The sequence below is a fragment of the Lutjanus erythropterus genome, chromosome 10, assembly GCF_056507025.1.
Source record: "Lutjanus erythropterus isolate fLutEry1 chromosome 10, fLutEry1.hap2, whole genome shotgun sequence".
In the NCBI taxonomy this organism is placed as follows: domain Eukaryota; kingdom Metazoa; phylum Chordata; class Actinopteri; order Lutjaniformes; family Lutjanidae; genus Lutjanus; species Lutjanus erythropterus.
Genome location: NC_139326.1, coordinates 27,285,791 through 27,301,499, shown reverse-complemented (window position 1 = coordinate 27,301,499; position 15,709 = coordinate 27,285,791). Strand labels below are relative to the sequence as shown.

The window sequence follows — 15,709 nt, the reverse complement described above, 5'->3', positions numbered from 1 at the left end:
CCCCTTTCAATACCACAGCAAAAAGAAAAAAAGTCTTAGACACATAATGATAAGTTTTGTTTCGTTTTTTTCGTTTGTGACCAGCTCACACACAGTGCGGGTACGGCACAGATCTATTACTTTTTTAGTTTTGGCACTTTGAATTCTATCAAAGATAGGATTGCATTGTTTCAAAACATGTGGTATTAAACACAGTCTACAAAGTCTTTTACATTATCAAGACTATTTTTTAATCACGATATTCAATATATTTTAAGTGCAAGCTTTAAATATTCAAGACTTGTCTTAATTTTTGTTTTAATAATCTGTTTCAACTAAGGATGTAACAGTGACAACATATCAAGGTATGATTATGCCATAATAATCCACGATACAATATTTATTGCATTACTAAAAAACAAACAAAAATGATAACGAAATCTGATGTTTCGTTTTTAGCAGTTTTTATTTGCACTTAAAGTGCTCTCCATCCTTAATAAAAATAAAATAATAGTAGCCAGCCATGACTTAAGTATGCGCAAAAAGTTGGCATGAATTGTCTTTACCAATGAAAGTTTGAATTATGTACAATTGCAAAATAAAAAGACATTTTATATATATTGTTATCACAATTTTAAGTACAAGCCTTAAATATTCTAGATTTCTGTTTAGTTTAAATCATTATCAAGTCCTTATGGCTCTTTAAAAGGTACTCAAAGATTTTACATGACAGAAAGAAGGAAAAAAGACAAAAAATAGAAACAGTAAAGGCAATATCAGTATAATAGCAACAACAATGACTGAGTTTCACCTCATGCATCATTAACGCGTCATCTACATCTCATCCTCTGAGTTAAACTGTCAGACTAAGTGAACAAAGATGATCTAACACAGCAATAAACCCTTATGCACACAAACCTGAAAGGTAAACACAGAGGAAAGTACGTCCCATTCTTCAGTCAGAGAGAAACAAGCACAGAGTGATGAGGAAAAATGGTCTTTAAGTTAAAAAAAAAAGTTAAATAAATGATTAAAGTAAGTCAGAGAGGAGCGTTTGGTCTGTGACACATGACAGCAGCAGAAAAGTCTGAATGACATTTACCTTCTCTTCACTGAACCGACTGCCTCTCTCTCTCTCTCCCTCAGCAGTAACCCTCTTGGAGTCAGGACATCCTCTACTCTGACGCTCTACTCCCTCAGCCACATCATACACACACTTACACACACATACACACATGCACACTACCACCACCAACACCACACACACACAGTACCAACAAGCCACTCCCTTGACTTCCCCTCCCTCCCTTTCTGTCTCCACAGGGATCTGACCCCCCCACCACAAACACACACATACACACACAAACACACACACACACACACACACACACACACACACACACACACACACACACACACACACACACACACACACTTTCCTTACAGGTTAAAGGGTTGCCTGGTTGACACATTAACTTCTGACAGACTCTCCCTTTGTTTTGACCTATTTTTTCATTTCTCCAACCGCTGTAAGACTTGAGACAAAAGGTGACATTTAACCTTGACAGAACGTCATTTAAATTTCTGAATATTTTGCACTTTCTTGTGTCTCAATAATGAATAAAGATCCTTTTTCCAACAGGCCTTTTTTTGCTACAGACGTATAATTAAAGTTTTTTTTATAAGCTGTTACAGTATGGTTTCTCTCCAATGAGCAAAAGGAAAGTTTTACGCTACATCAGCTTTCCCTGAATGTTAAGCATTCCCATTAAAAACCGTCATTAACATTTAATGGGTGTTGGACTGCAGTCAAAATTAACAGCTACACTAATCCACTAATTAGACACACATATACTCTTTATCAGGGGTTTTCAAAGTCTGAGACTGTGGGCCTCCCCTCAGACAAAGTTTGGAAAACAACTTAGTGAGCTTTTTTGCTTTGTTTCACTCAATCTGTGGATGTCTACGGAATCACGATTATATAGTTAGTATATATTTATTTGCTAATTTGATATTATAAATATTTAAATAACTCTCCATCCCCACCATTGTTAATTTAAATAAACGACACAAAGTTTGTTCAAAACGAAACCATCTGCTGGTATATCTGCCAATCCTAAAGAAGTGTTACTGTGCTGAATTAAGCCTGTATGCCCAAGAGTTTCGGAAAGCTAGGGTTCCCTTCTAGACACGACCAGCAAAAAGGGGCGGGACTTAGGAAGGGTCAATTCCCAAATACTTACTCCCAACTCTTAGAACTCTCGCTTTAACCAAATCACACATTATATGATCTCCTTTTGATAACTAATGTCATATTTTTCACTTCCACTCGTTGAGTCTCCCCTGAAACTGTTAGGAGACCGACTCTTAAAACCTCCGCTCCATCTTCAGTTTTTGTTGCATGAATTCTTGAGCTGGTGTTGGTTTCAAGCTGCTGGCAGTGTCCACATATTGTGCTTTTGTTTATGTGTGTGTTTGGCTGCTGCGGAGGCCTATCTAGGACCTCCATCTGCTAGGGGACAATCGTTCGTAGCTCAAAGAGATCCGCTGCTGTGATGTGAGTGGAAGGAGCCCTGCTGCTGCTGGCCGATGTTGTTTTTGGCCACGTCCCCATTCCAGCACAGACTCCACTGCTGAGACACAGCTGGTGGGTTGCCTGTCTGTCTGTCTGTCTGTCTGTCTGTCTGACCCCAAAATCCCACCTCTGTCATCCATCACACCACCTGCAGCTCTCAACTCCACCACCGTACCACTCAGCTGTCTTACAGGAAGAGAGGTAAAAAGGCTTGAATGTTAAGAGCATCCTGTGACGCCAACGTGCTATCATTGCTTCCTATCTTAGGACAATACACACACTCAGACACACAAAGGCATGCATGCAAGCAAAGCACAGGCTGCAATGGACAATGGGATTGATACTAGGTGTCTTAATACCAGTGACGGGAAAAAAAAGGTCCTTTCACATGAACCACTGGAACGCTAATAATATGACTGACTGTATTTTCCTTTAAAGCATAGATACACTCGGTGTTCCTCTACTTCCATCACTCAAAAGGCTTGATTTACAACAACAGTGACCACATGCAGTAAGAATTAACTTTGTTTTCCTCCATAGAAATCTCATCCACTGGAAGCAGAGCATTCATCAAAATACTGTGATCAAACACAGCAGATAAGATAACATCTGGCCCCTGGCAGACTCTCCCAAACAGTCAAGTCTTACGTCTTCACATCTTGTTCCCCGCAACAACCATATAATTCAATCTGTTATGCTGGAAAAGATTACAAAAAAGAGTCCCTTATCATCCACTAGAGGGCCAGACAGCTGAGGGAGACGCCTGAGAGGAGACTGAAATCTGGAGTTTTACAGGGTGACTGAGGAGGGATTCAGAAACATGTGATGAAATCAAAATGCTTAAAGTATTTGATAAAATCAGATAAAAGTCTTAAAATTATTTGAACCTCTTGTGTCTCTCACACACCCTCACCAGGGGTTCCCACATATTTTCAGTTTGAGAGTCAAAGTAGAAATCTGGTGTCTCCCCGGCTCCAAAACTTAGGAAAATACATCATGAATTGAAAAGATATTGCATGGTGTTGCTATATGGCAACAATTACTTTCTCTCAATTTTACTGAAAGGCTGTGATATAAAATCCATGTTTTACTGTTCAGTTGTGAAAAGGGGGCTCTTACTTTGAAAAGAAGAATTGATCACATCACATAACAGCGAAATCCTAGTTTGCACTAGCTTTCACCATGGAATTGTGACACTGAGAGGGTCATGATCTGAGGGCTGCCAAAGTTGACTATTTGTTCAATGTTTGGAAAAATTCCTTCAAGAAAACTGAAATACTATCTGGGCTAGAAAATACATTTTTTACATGTGTGCACAACTGTCTAATTAAGATATTATTATCATAAATTCCAAATAACACTTTAAATTACATTTATTTCACTGTATAAACATTGGGTTATACATTTCACTATGTATACATGGGATTTATTTACTCTTGTTGTCAATAAAAAGATGTTTCTGCACCTGACCCCTGATACTGGCTATGCAGAGGGAATTTTGTTTATTAAACATTTTTAATCATATTTGGGTAATGATTTGTGCAAAAAATGGTTAAGCGGTTCATGATATATTTTTGTAAGTTTGAGTGGTGGGGAGGCACTTAAATATCTATTTATATCTTACAGTCTCTCTACTATGTTTATAAACTAGAACCCAACAAACCACATGACTCACTGCATTTTGAATAGCTTTGGTGAAGCCAACATGTATAAACTATTTTATTTTATTTTGGTTTCTATATCATGAACAGAATTGTTTTCAGGTCCAGGTAGCAAAGAAGAAGTAGTTACTGGATGTAACTTCAGTCCCATGACTACGTGTATAGCCCTGAATTTTCATATAATAACATTGTTATGTATTTTACTCTGCCAACTGGCAACCCAATAAAAACAGGTCTGCGACCCATTTTGGGTCACAACCCTAAGTATGGGAAAGGCTGCTCTAAACTTTTAATTTGAGTGCGTAACTGTCTCAAAGTGTGAAAAGCTTTGCAGATAGACATGTGCAAAATGACTATCCCTGTCAAAAACAATTTACTACCCTCACTAAACACCAGGCTCAAAGTAAATTTTATCTTTATTCTCATAGTTTGCCAAACCTGGATGAGGATGTAAAAAACAAAAATGCATTTCTTGCTCCGTTGCAGCCAAAGCATGTGTGTGTGTGTGTGTGTGTGTGTGTGTGTGTGTGTGTGTGTGTGTGTGTGTGTGTGTGTGTGTGTGTGATGAAGCCACATTCATGACACAGTTGTGTGTGACTCAAGTCACAATGCCTGTTGTTGTTTGCTGCATTCTTCTTCATGGCAGCAGAGAAACCTCAGTGTCTTGGTTGCCATGCTAACACACGCAGCACCCGCAAATTGTTCTGTGTTGGGTTCATTTTAGCAAATGAAAGCTGACACGAGGGAGTATTAGACTGCAGACAGTTAACCCATCAGTTGTAATGTGATATTCAGATATTATCTGGGTTAAAACGTGTTACATTTAATCATTTCTCTTCCCATAAATGACACTGATGATCACTCTATTAACTCAGCTGTACTCACCACAGCTCCCATGGTGCTCTGGGGCTCCACACTCTCAGACTCCAGGCAGCGACCAGGAGCTTTACCCCGCTCCACTGTCCCTAAAAAAACACACACACAGCAATAATACAGTAATTAGAATTACTTATTATATCCATCTGATGTCAGTCTTCTGGTGATCAGTGACATTTCACAGATGGAATTTATGACACTGAAGTGACAGCAGACAAGATAATCTGTGGTGCTCTGTCGTGACCCCGAAGGAAGAAGCTGGGCAGGCTTCGTGCATCACCCAGCCCATGCTTCATTGTGTTTCAGAGTGACAGGGGCCTCACACAGACCAGACAGCGCTAAGGAATGACAGGAATCCACTATCTGATCCAACATCATAGGTAGATCTGCCACAGTAACTATGGTGACCACAGACAGACGGCTATCTCTCCTACATTACGCGTACACACTCATCAAAAATATGTGTTTACCCTGCAGGTTTCTTATAAACAATTAAAATCCACTAAATCAAAAGAAACTGGCAGCTTTTTTTTTTTTTCCTGTAATTTCAGCACCCTCATCAGGCCAATCAGTGCAGTGCCTTTTTAACTGCCAGAATTTAGTGCCAAAACACATCATTTTCATCGTCATTAAAACTATGTAACTATTTTATCTTAAAATAACAGCTTCAAAATCATTTTGATGGTACTCCGACTTGTGCCTCTGTTATATCCACACAACACCCTGAAAGTCTGTTCTTGCTTGTAACTTGGGTTGATCCAGGTACAATCACAAGAGAGACAGGAAAAGGGGTAGAGAGAAAGGACCACAGGAACCAAACTGGGACTGCTGCAGAGTGCTGATAGCCTAAGTGCACGGGGTGCTCACTCCAAAAAGTGAGCCACCAAAGTGCTGCTATGTCACTGATTTTGGGTGACACTTTGAGCTAGTTAGCCCAGTTAGCCATGCAGCTCTCAGTCCTACGAGCTGACTTTGTACGGACTGGCAGCTCATCTGGGAAGTGTTATGGTGTGTTCACATAGAAAGCAAATAAAATTAGTGTCATTTGCGTATTCGGGCAAGTTGAAAATATTCAACTTGAGCAGACAGAGTGCGTCTATTGTGGGACTTTTGCTCAGTCTTGTTTGGGGAGGAGTGGGCAGAGCAGAGGCACAGAGCCAACAGACAGCTGCTGAGAGCCAGGAAGCTTTGGAGGAGAGAGCTGGGGACAGACCAGAACTTTGGAGGAAGAGTTTATTTTTCAAATGTTGGGGATTAAAATTTATATTCCTGTCTGCAACAGCGACCTACAAAGGAGTCGGGGCCTGTGAGGGCGAGAGGAGAGAGGAGAGTTTGTTTTTCAAACTTTTGGGATTAAAAAGTGGATTTATCTTCACTCTCACTTCTCAACCTGTCTGATCAGAAGTAATTTAATCATAAGAAATATACTTGTACAGCTGTCCATATTTACAAAAGCAAGTGTATAATTCAATTGCACTACAAAACTGTAGAAGTGCAAAAGTGCAAAAAATATCAATTCTTGCATAATGTGCTTTAAGGTGTCCTAATTTAATAAATGAATGTCTTTTGCAAGGACTGACAGAGTCCAGATTCCAGAACATAATTATGGACTTTCAACATCTGACATTTTAACCCTCAACTATATTTTTACAGCACCCTGTTCAGACAAATCAGTTTAAGTGTTTACACTGCCTGAAGACGGTGACAAATTGCACCCTACTTAAATGTGACATGACTTGTGTGAATTTAACAGATCGTTTGAGTTTATACATTTTCCTCCTGTCAGTGAAAAGATGCATCTTTCATGTTCCAGACAACTGGTATCATATTTAACAGACACAGCTGGACTCTGTGTTATCAGACAGCTGGACTCACCCTGCTGCTGTTCATCTCGGATTTGTCGGATGGCGGCTCGGATCATCTTCCTCTCCTCGTACTCGCCGGCAGCACGGAGCTTCACACAAACACACACGCAAATGTAAGTGCTGCAAGCATGCAGTGTCAGCATATTTCATGATTTTTCTTTGTTTACTCACCATTTTTGTGAGCTCATCAATGTCCTGGATTGACTGCAGTTTCCGTGACAGGACGTCCAAGTTGTCGCTGGATTCTGATCTGAGGGACAGACGGAAACGGTGAAGTCCTTTTAATGGCATTCGTTATGACCGACCGTCAACTTGTGATCATGCAGCAGTGACTTAAAACAACAAAATACAAACTGAGGCCTCTCTGTGCATGTGAAAGACAGCAGAAGACACTTCCAAGATAACTCACAGCTTTCTTGGCCCATCAGAGGAAACACTCCCAAACTGAGCATTGGAAAAAGTGATACTCAGGCAATACAGAATTGACAGCAATGACACACAGAGCCTGAAAAAGCCTGCTCTCGCTCATCCTCCCTCTTTTCAGCCTCATATTTCTCCATTTCACTGCTCACTTTTATGTTGGTTTCTGTTACTCATACGCGCCTAAAGTTCTCTCATTATCTTCGCTTCCCTGCAGTCACTGGTACTAAAGGATGTGTGGCACGCTGGAGTGGAATATTTCACATTCCACCACTGAGAGGCACGGGATAATGCAACTTTCAGATCCTTTCTGTGTGTGCAAATGTTGTGCAGGTGTGTATATGTGTGTCTTTTAACATGTGTGCATGTGCATGCTTTTGCTACAGTAGGTATGTTTCCTCAAGCAGCTTCAATGAGGCACCTCTTATGTTATTGTAACCCAGGTCATCTGAGAGCAGCGGTGAATGGAAATGATTAGGCCTGGTCACTAGTATCAGTAGTGACACAGAAAGAAACTGAAAGCAGATGGCTGAGTATCTTCTTCACTTGCAGCAGTTTTAAATCTCTGCTTCAGTCCAGACATTAGAAGTTATTAATTAACACCTGTAACAGGACTAAGTCCATCCTGGTCTGCAGAGTTCAGGATTTCATCCATACAGAGAAAAAACTTGAGACTGTAAAAGTTGCTATTTTTTGTGATTTTGGTGTCAAATATACAACCCTAATTCCAAAAAGGTTTGGGCACTTCAGAGTGAATAAGTATATATTTATAAAACAATAAAGTCTATCAGCTTGCAGAGAAGAGTACAAGTGTAGAAAGCTAAGCAATGTAGTGCAGTGGACAGAATCAGCAACAAAATGTATTTTAGCCACTTAAAAGTCGACACAAAAAAGGTGCATGTTATATTTAGAATATTTTCACCACTTTACTGTGCAGTCCAACAGCTTTTTCCAAAGAGAATTCACTGATCTATAGGCCAAATATCGCTCTCTCCAAACCAACCAAACTCCACAGGTGAAGTCAGTACTTTTACCTCACAGAGTACAGGAACTGAAGGTCTACCACTGCCTTGATCCGCTTGTTTTGTTGTTATTGTGTGACTTTGGTGTTTTCACCAGAGTCACACAACAACACAAACAACATAACCAATCAAGGAAGCAGTAGACCAGTAACTCCAATGTTCTGCGTGAGGTAAAATGACTGTTTTTCCCAAAGGAGTCTGGTGGCTTTAGAGAGAGTTAGCTTATATAATGGCAGATGGGTTTTTTTCTAGGTGGGCCTTTTTCAAGTAACTAAATATGTTTTGTTGCTGACCCTGTCCACAGCAGTACATTGCTTAGGGTAATGTATTTTTGTCTAACATTTTTATTAAAATTAACATGAGGTTTGTTGCAGACTTCCATTTCTCTAAGCATCTTTAAAATACAAACAATCACAATGTTTACAGTAACTTCAAGATGCTCTTCCTCGATATTTAAAGCCTGTTTGTCCTGTTTCTCATTCACTTAGCCAGCAAAAAGTTGTTTATTGACAACATGGTGAAGGTGACATTAGAGCTGAGTTATCAGTTTACCCTACATTCCTCAGGTGAGCAACAGGTGCTGCTGGGAAATGTGTATTACTGACCTGGAAAAAGACTGAGACGGCTCTGAGTGGGCCAAAGGATAAGTAAGACAAACAAATGATACGAGAAAAACTCTTGAATGCTGACAAGTGATCTGACATGAGGACTTTTAAATGTGAAAGTGTTTATTATGAAATGTGCACACACAATGGAAAGCTGAAAATGTACTGTGGTTGCAGTTTTCAGTCTATTATGATTTCCTGATGTGACTTTTCCAGACTGTTCTCATTTCCCACAGGAGAAATGCTGCATCTGGGTTTATGACAGTTTTCACAGTATCTCCAGTTCACCTGAACGGGCGCAGTTTGTCATTAGGACAGCCCTTTGAGTGTGTGTATGTAAGTGTGCGCGTGTGTGTGCATGTATGTGGTCTTACCTGTGCTGGTTCTCCTTGTCCTCCTGCTGTTTGAGGCGTGTGGGTCGAAATCTCTTGCTGGCCAGCGCGGCCTCCATGTCCTCAATCTCCCTCCTCCTCAACTCTCGGATGGCTGAACGGATGAGGCGTCTCTCATCCAGATCTACAGTTCCATCCAGCTGCACGTGCAACATACAAAGGACAGACAAAAAGAAGGCATGAAGACAAGCATGTCAACAGCAGGATGCAAAACATTTGGCTGACAAATATTACACACTTGTCTCTCTTATATTTGCATTTTTGACAAGGACACCACAGACATATGCTGTGGCCACAAAGTTATAAAAGAATCCACAGTTTAGGGTCACAGGCTTGTTCTCAGTGTAAGTACAGGGCAGTCAACAAACGTAGAGTCGTAACTTCTTCCAGTCGCTGTCTCTTGTTCTCTGTAATTAACCCTGTCAAACACAGACAATAATGCACTCGCTTATAAGAACTTTGACTTTGAGCCAATCTGCCCTAAAGAAGATCTGAAGAGAATTTGTCATTTCTAGTCATGCTAGCTGCTCTAGAATAACACTGCTGGTCTGATGGTTGGTCCACCACCATGAACTACACTGAAATATCTCAATAACTATTAAGACAGATTCTCAGGAAATTTTGTGCAGACATTCACAGTCTCCCGATGATTATTCCTACTGATTTTGGTGATCCACTGACCTACAGCCTAGCACCACCACCAATTTGAGATCTGTGGTTCATCAGCAAGTTTGCATCGTATTGTCAGCATGTTGGCAGCATGCTCACAGTCAAGTCACTCCATTAGCTCTGACAAAGTAACAGCTACCTGTCCTGAGGTCAATATTAAGAACTATATGTATGCATGTATGGAAAGTGTATACATTAATACTTTTACATCACTACCCCATGCCCACTTCATTTCAACAAACCATTCAAACTTTAGACATTCCTCTTTTTTATACATAAATATACAACATGCATACACAACCCCATCCAATATACACCCTCTTATTCACATGTACATGCTTTTAACAGTTGTATCTACAGTATGCATAGAAAATGCTTAGAAACCACAAAGAGGAAGTAGCCTCTTTAGTTGCTTTTTAAAACTTTCTTTACTTGTTACTTGAGGAATTGCAACATTGCAACCATCCCTCATAACCTGTTTTGTTTCCTGTTTATGTTTGCTCTGAGAAAATGTTATTCTTGAGTACAGACAGTCAGGAAATTTTGAAAAACATTTATTCCTGAATAAAACCTTTGTTCCCCTACTCTCATGCATACATTCTGAACGCACAGCCTGCCCTGCACCACATAGCAGTCTAATCAGATCCATAACAAACAGATAAGTACTGAATCAATCAGGTGTGTGATATCCAGACAGTTTTAGACTAAAGGGACCTGGCTCAGATTCAAATGTGTGGTAGGGAGTTAGAGGGTCAGCTCGGCCGACGAACGGCTTATAGATTGGTGATGACAAGTGATCTGCCTTCAGTAACGTGAACAGACAGGACCACCTGAGCAAGGAGCAGATGAGGATGAGAAACAGGCACGGCAAAAGCTGGTGCTCAGCTGTAAGAAAGGAGTGTGTTCAGCTCTCCGGGTCGACTCATCACCCAGGTGTCTTCTTCTTCTCTGACTGTAATTCATCTCTGCTGAACAGTAGCCGGGCTGCAGGAGGCCCCAGAGACTCACATGTTGAAAAGGGTCTCTTAAAAACACTCACCGAGCCATTTCATTGCTCTCAGCAACTATTACTTTAAGCGTTAATTTTTTTCAAGTAAAAGAGGAGTAATTAAGGTGTATAAAAGCACGCCTGCAGACAGAGACAGCAGTCAGCGGGCCTGGATGCTTTCATGTTAGCGACAGCCGTGAGCGTGGGAGGGTGGAGGGAGCCCTCTCCTGTCACATGAGAGACAGATCTCTCTTTTTGTCGACAGCAGGAACCTGTCAACACATGCAGAGATGAGCAGCTCATGCTCCTTCGGCGGCCTTTTCTGATACAATTCACGCACAGACACACACTTAAAGGTTTCCTGCTGCACCAGTTAAAACCTGTAGAGTCCAGACACAAACCTTTGCACGCCAACTGGTTTCTACCAGAGGGAGCTGGATGTGGTTGTTAAGCTAAGCCTTACACCCTGATGGGTTGAAAAGGGGGTTGATTTGCCCCCCCTGCTGGGCCTGGAGGAGGAAGAGTTGGGGGGTTTCACAAGAGATGAAGAGAGCGAGTGGTTTTGAGGTCACGCTGTGGTTTGATAAAATATGCAGCCCGAGCTGCATTCGCTCAAAGGGGCTCTCCTATATGCTATAATTTGTGGAAATTTAAAGTGCTGAGCTGACTGAAAATAATGGGTAAGAGGAGAAAGTGCTCAGAAGAGAGAAAAAAAAAGACACGAGGAAAGAGAAGGATAAGAGGAGAAAGTAAAGTGGCTGTCAGGGAGAAAGGATGACAAAGTGAAAAAGACAAAAATGAAAGAGAAGCTGGACTTGGGTATGCCTAAAAATGGGCAGATGAGAGCAGGGTGGGAAAGGGCCAGGCCTCGCATAGGTCATTCCTCACATTCCTGCTGACTCACAAGGAAAGAGATGGTCATGAAATCTGCCAATCAGGAAGTGAGTTTGGGTCCACCTCAGCAGTGAGATGATATAATGACCAGGCGCGAAAGCGGCAGAGGGTTTTCAGATTGTGAAAATGAGGAAATCACGAGAGGAGAGGAAATGATAACATACTTGCACATTTCTGTCATTGTCCAGTGTCTTTCTCACATGCCTACACACACACACACACACACACACACACACACTAACCAAACACTCAAGGGAGCTGTATGTTACCACACTGTCAAGCTCAGTGCCGAATGAATGTCATGATGTGATTATACAGCCTGTACGCTGCCAAGTTTTAGGACTGACTGATTTATTTATTCATTATTACAGGGGTCTGAGACTGTGGGCCTCTAAAGCTTGGAAAGCCCCCCCTCCACCCCCCCAGTTTACTTGTTTAGTTTCACTCAATCCCTAGATGTCTATGGGATTATGATTATGTTATTTTATCCCACACACAGTCTACAATTGAACCAATATAGCCTAATACTTTTGTTTTACATGACGACATATTATACTAAAGACACTTTTAACTCTGGGAAAGTGAGACAGACCCTAAAATAAATCCATCCTAAGTTCTAAGTCAATTTTCTCCTCTCCTGTTTCCTGTACTTAGATATGCTATGTGCTAGACTTGTCTACGTTGAAAAGTAAATCAAGTTTTTAAAGTGGTTAAAGGTGTTGCTTGAGGACCTGTAAAAACCTAGGAAGAGTCAATGCTCCCATACTATACCTATTTAACCTCCATTGTTAAGTTATTCTATGATCTTCTTTTGATAACTGATAATAACTTATGTAATATTTTTCACTTTCATTCAATTAGCTTCCCCTTAAACCTGCCTCCCACTTTGAAAACCTCTGCATTATTGAGATCTACTGTACAGAACAGCCTTAAGCCTGCTTGGCCTCTACTAAAAACTTGTGATGGCATTTCAAAACAGTCTACATTTTTGGCCTGTGTAGTGTGCATATCAGTTTAAATGTGTAGCAAAAATATTTAAGAGACAGAAAAAAATGGCTATGGATGACTCCCAAACTCAGAGCATTTGACAGACTGCAGAACTGTCCACAGTGGTTACATTAATCTTTCTAAATACAAGCACAGCGAGAGGAATTAATGTCACGATGTGATGAGAAAAGATGAAAAACAATCCCTGCATGTGCACATCAGCACTTTGACATTTATCTGATCCAACACAAGACGTTTTAAATGGTCCAATCAGTGCACAGATGGCTGCATGTCTGTTTGGATTGGTTGCAACATGTACACACTAAATTCAACTGGCCAATCCAGCTGGCACGAGGCCAGCAGCTGTAACTGACTTTTCCTTTACGTATTTGAAAAGAGGAAAATAAAAAAGGTCGACCAATAACTTCCCTGCACAGAAAGGCAATGAGTGGGCGTAACCCAAACAAATAAAACACACCTTAAACTTGGGCGCCTGCCAAAGAAAACAGAATAACCGTTAAAGTACCAGAGACGGAAACACACACTCGTGTGGAAACAGCGTCCATTTGGCAAAACCTTCACATGACAGTGGTTTTTACACAGAAGGAAATGTGTCAGCGGGAGTGGAGAGGGAAAAAAAATCAATCCAGTTACACAGTGACAGCACCTTGCACCAGTGACCAGCCCTAAAGGCATTTTTCAAACCAAGCCACAGACCTCTGGGTAATCAACCGTCAGCTGTGGCTCAAAACAACAACAGCGCTGTGACCCAGAGAGCAGCCGTTACACCCAGACAGAAAGCTTTTCACGCAGCTTCAGCTGCTAACAGACATATGAGTCAGAAATAACACATAACACACAAATATGGTTTACTGAAAACGATGCAGTCATCGTGACGTCACCAAGCTATCAGCACCTTTAATGACGGCGGGGAGATAGTCATGTTACAGTCTGTAGTAACTTGTCACCAGCTCAGAGGAAGCTGCCGTCACACCTGTAAGCCTAAACTGGTGAGATAAAATGTGAGGTGGAGGATGGAGGAGGTGTTCATGAATGACAGGGTGAGGAGAGAAAAGACAATACTGTAGAAACTGGGGCAACTGCCTCACAGTAAAGCTTACAGAGGGGTATTTCCAACTCTTTTTATTCAAATATAATGACGCTGCAAAAATTAATCGATTAGTTCTCAACTATTAAATTAATCTCCCAGCTATTTTGATAATGGATTAAGCGCATTGCGTAACTGAGTCATGAAGTAATGTGGGATCACAGGAGTTGATCTCTTCACTTTTATTCATTGTCAAATTTTATTCACATTTAGTCACATTTGCTAACTTCCTTCCTCACTCTCTCAAAGGGTTGGGTCCTGACACTCGGTGATATTCTGTATGACCAGTACCTACTGACTGAATTACAGTGGTGCCTCATTTTGGTGCCACACACCTGGGCTGATGATATAGTTACCCTCTTTTGTGGACGTTACAGACACATCACCAAACCAATATTTAAGATTACACTCTACAGGTCTCTGGCAGCAGGTAGCTCACCGTTAGCTAGTGGCTAGTCTTGCACAACCAGACCTGTCCACAGTGGCGAGCCCTGGAGAAAGGTCCGGTTCCAGGCATACACGTTCTGCTATAGAGGAAAAAACACCCTGCCTTGTTGCATTTTTTCAAACCAATCACAAATGTACAGCAACGGTGCTGCTGCAAAATAGCATCAAGGGGGGACTTGTTTTGGTGGATGTTGGGAGGCGCATTCTGGGAATAAAATGACTACATCAATGCAAAAGAAAATATAACAGCTGTTAGCGTGTTTATGTTCGTACCATTAGCATCCCAGGCACTAATTTGCTATTTTCAGTGTTTATTCTTGTTTCGCGGGATCTTTTAAAACATATATAGTGGATGCTGCAATGCCGCTTGAAACAAGCAATGAATGGCAGGTTTAGACTCGGAGTGTGCAACTGGTGAGTCAGACTCGCTAATAGCTACCTTTTTTAAATCTCAAAATAGGCCATCAAAAAACAAACAAAAAAAAAACCAGGGAAATCAGTTGTTAAAATGTTGTTTTTATTATGTTTATATTGTATTTTAGTCTGGTTAGGGTTATATATTAAGAGAACTTCTAATGTTATTTGTTAAATATTTTGTATTATTTATATTTATATATTTATTTAAAAACACTGGACATAGTTTTCTGACATTTTATAGACCAGACTAGAACAAACAAACAAATGCCAGTTGCATCCCTAAATTGAACTCACTCGCGGATATAAAACAGAGGATGATGACCTTATTTAGCAAGAATCATACTGTGGTGAGGAGAAAAAACATGTTTCAGTGTTTCACAAACAGGCCTGCTAAGGCTTGTGCTACTCTGTTGGTCGCTTTGAGTCACATCCTGCCGAGCAGCAGCTTTCTATGGAGTCAAAACCTCAAACCTATCCAAAGCAGCTCAATCAATCACAGCCAATTAGAAAGCTCTCATGGTTTAGCGGTAATCCCGACCAGCTGGTGACACACTCCTGAGGACAGAAACACCCTCTGAACTCATCTGCAGCTCCACATGAGACAGAACAGATCTAAATATGATTTTTGAGTTTGTGACGCTGGTTTAATTGACTGCTCTACATATGGAAACAGCCTCAGAAGTGGTCAAATATGGCAGGAAATCAAGTTTTCCTCAGGTATTAAAATATACTGAGCTACTATTTAGTGGGTCTGCCCACCACAGCTGAGCTATACACACACGCTGAGACGAGCACCTGTGGGTG

The 15,709-nt window shown here is 41.0% G+C and overlaps 1 protein-coding gene across 3 annotated transcripts in view; it reads right to left on the bottom strand.

Annotated features, from left to right (window-relative positions):
• Nucleotides 1–15,709, bottom strand: part of smtnb (smoothelin b) — a 71,106-nt gene that overhangs the window by 38,625 nt on the left and 16,772 nt on the right. For 2 of the 3 annotated variants that reach the window (XM_084728864.1, XM_084728862.1), the window contains exons 2-5: nucleotides 9,378–9,535; nucleotides 7,128–7,206; nucleotides 6,967–7,045; nucleotides 5,101–5,180 (exon numbers count right to left, since the gene is read on the bottom strand). In XM_084728864.1, the coding sequence (XP_084584990.1) occupies nucleotides 5,101–5,180; nucleotides 6,967–7,045; nucleotides 7,128–7,206; nucleotides 9,378–9,535 (396 nt within the window). Of the gene's footprint in view, nucleotides 1–1,081; nucleotides 1,230–5,100; nucleotides 5,181–6,966; nucleotides 7,046–7,127; nucleotides 7,207–9,377; nucleotides 9,536–15,709 lie in introns of those variants that run through there. The other variant, XM_084728863.1, reaches the window with a different exon arrangement.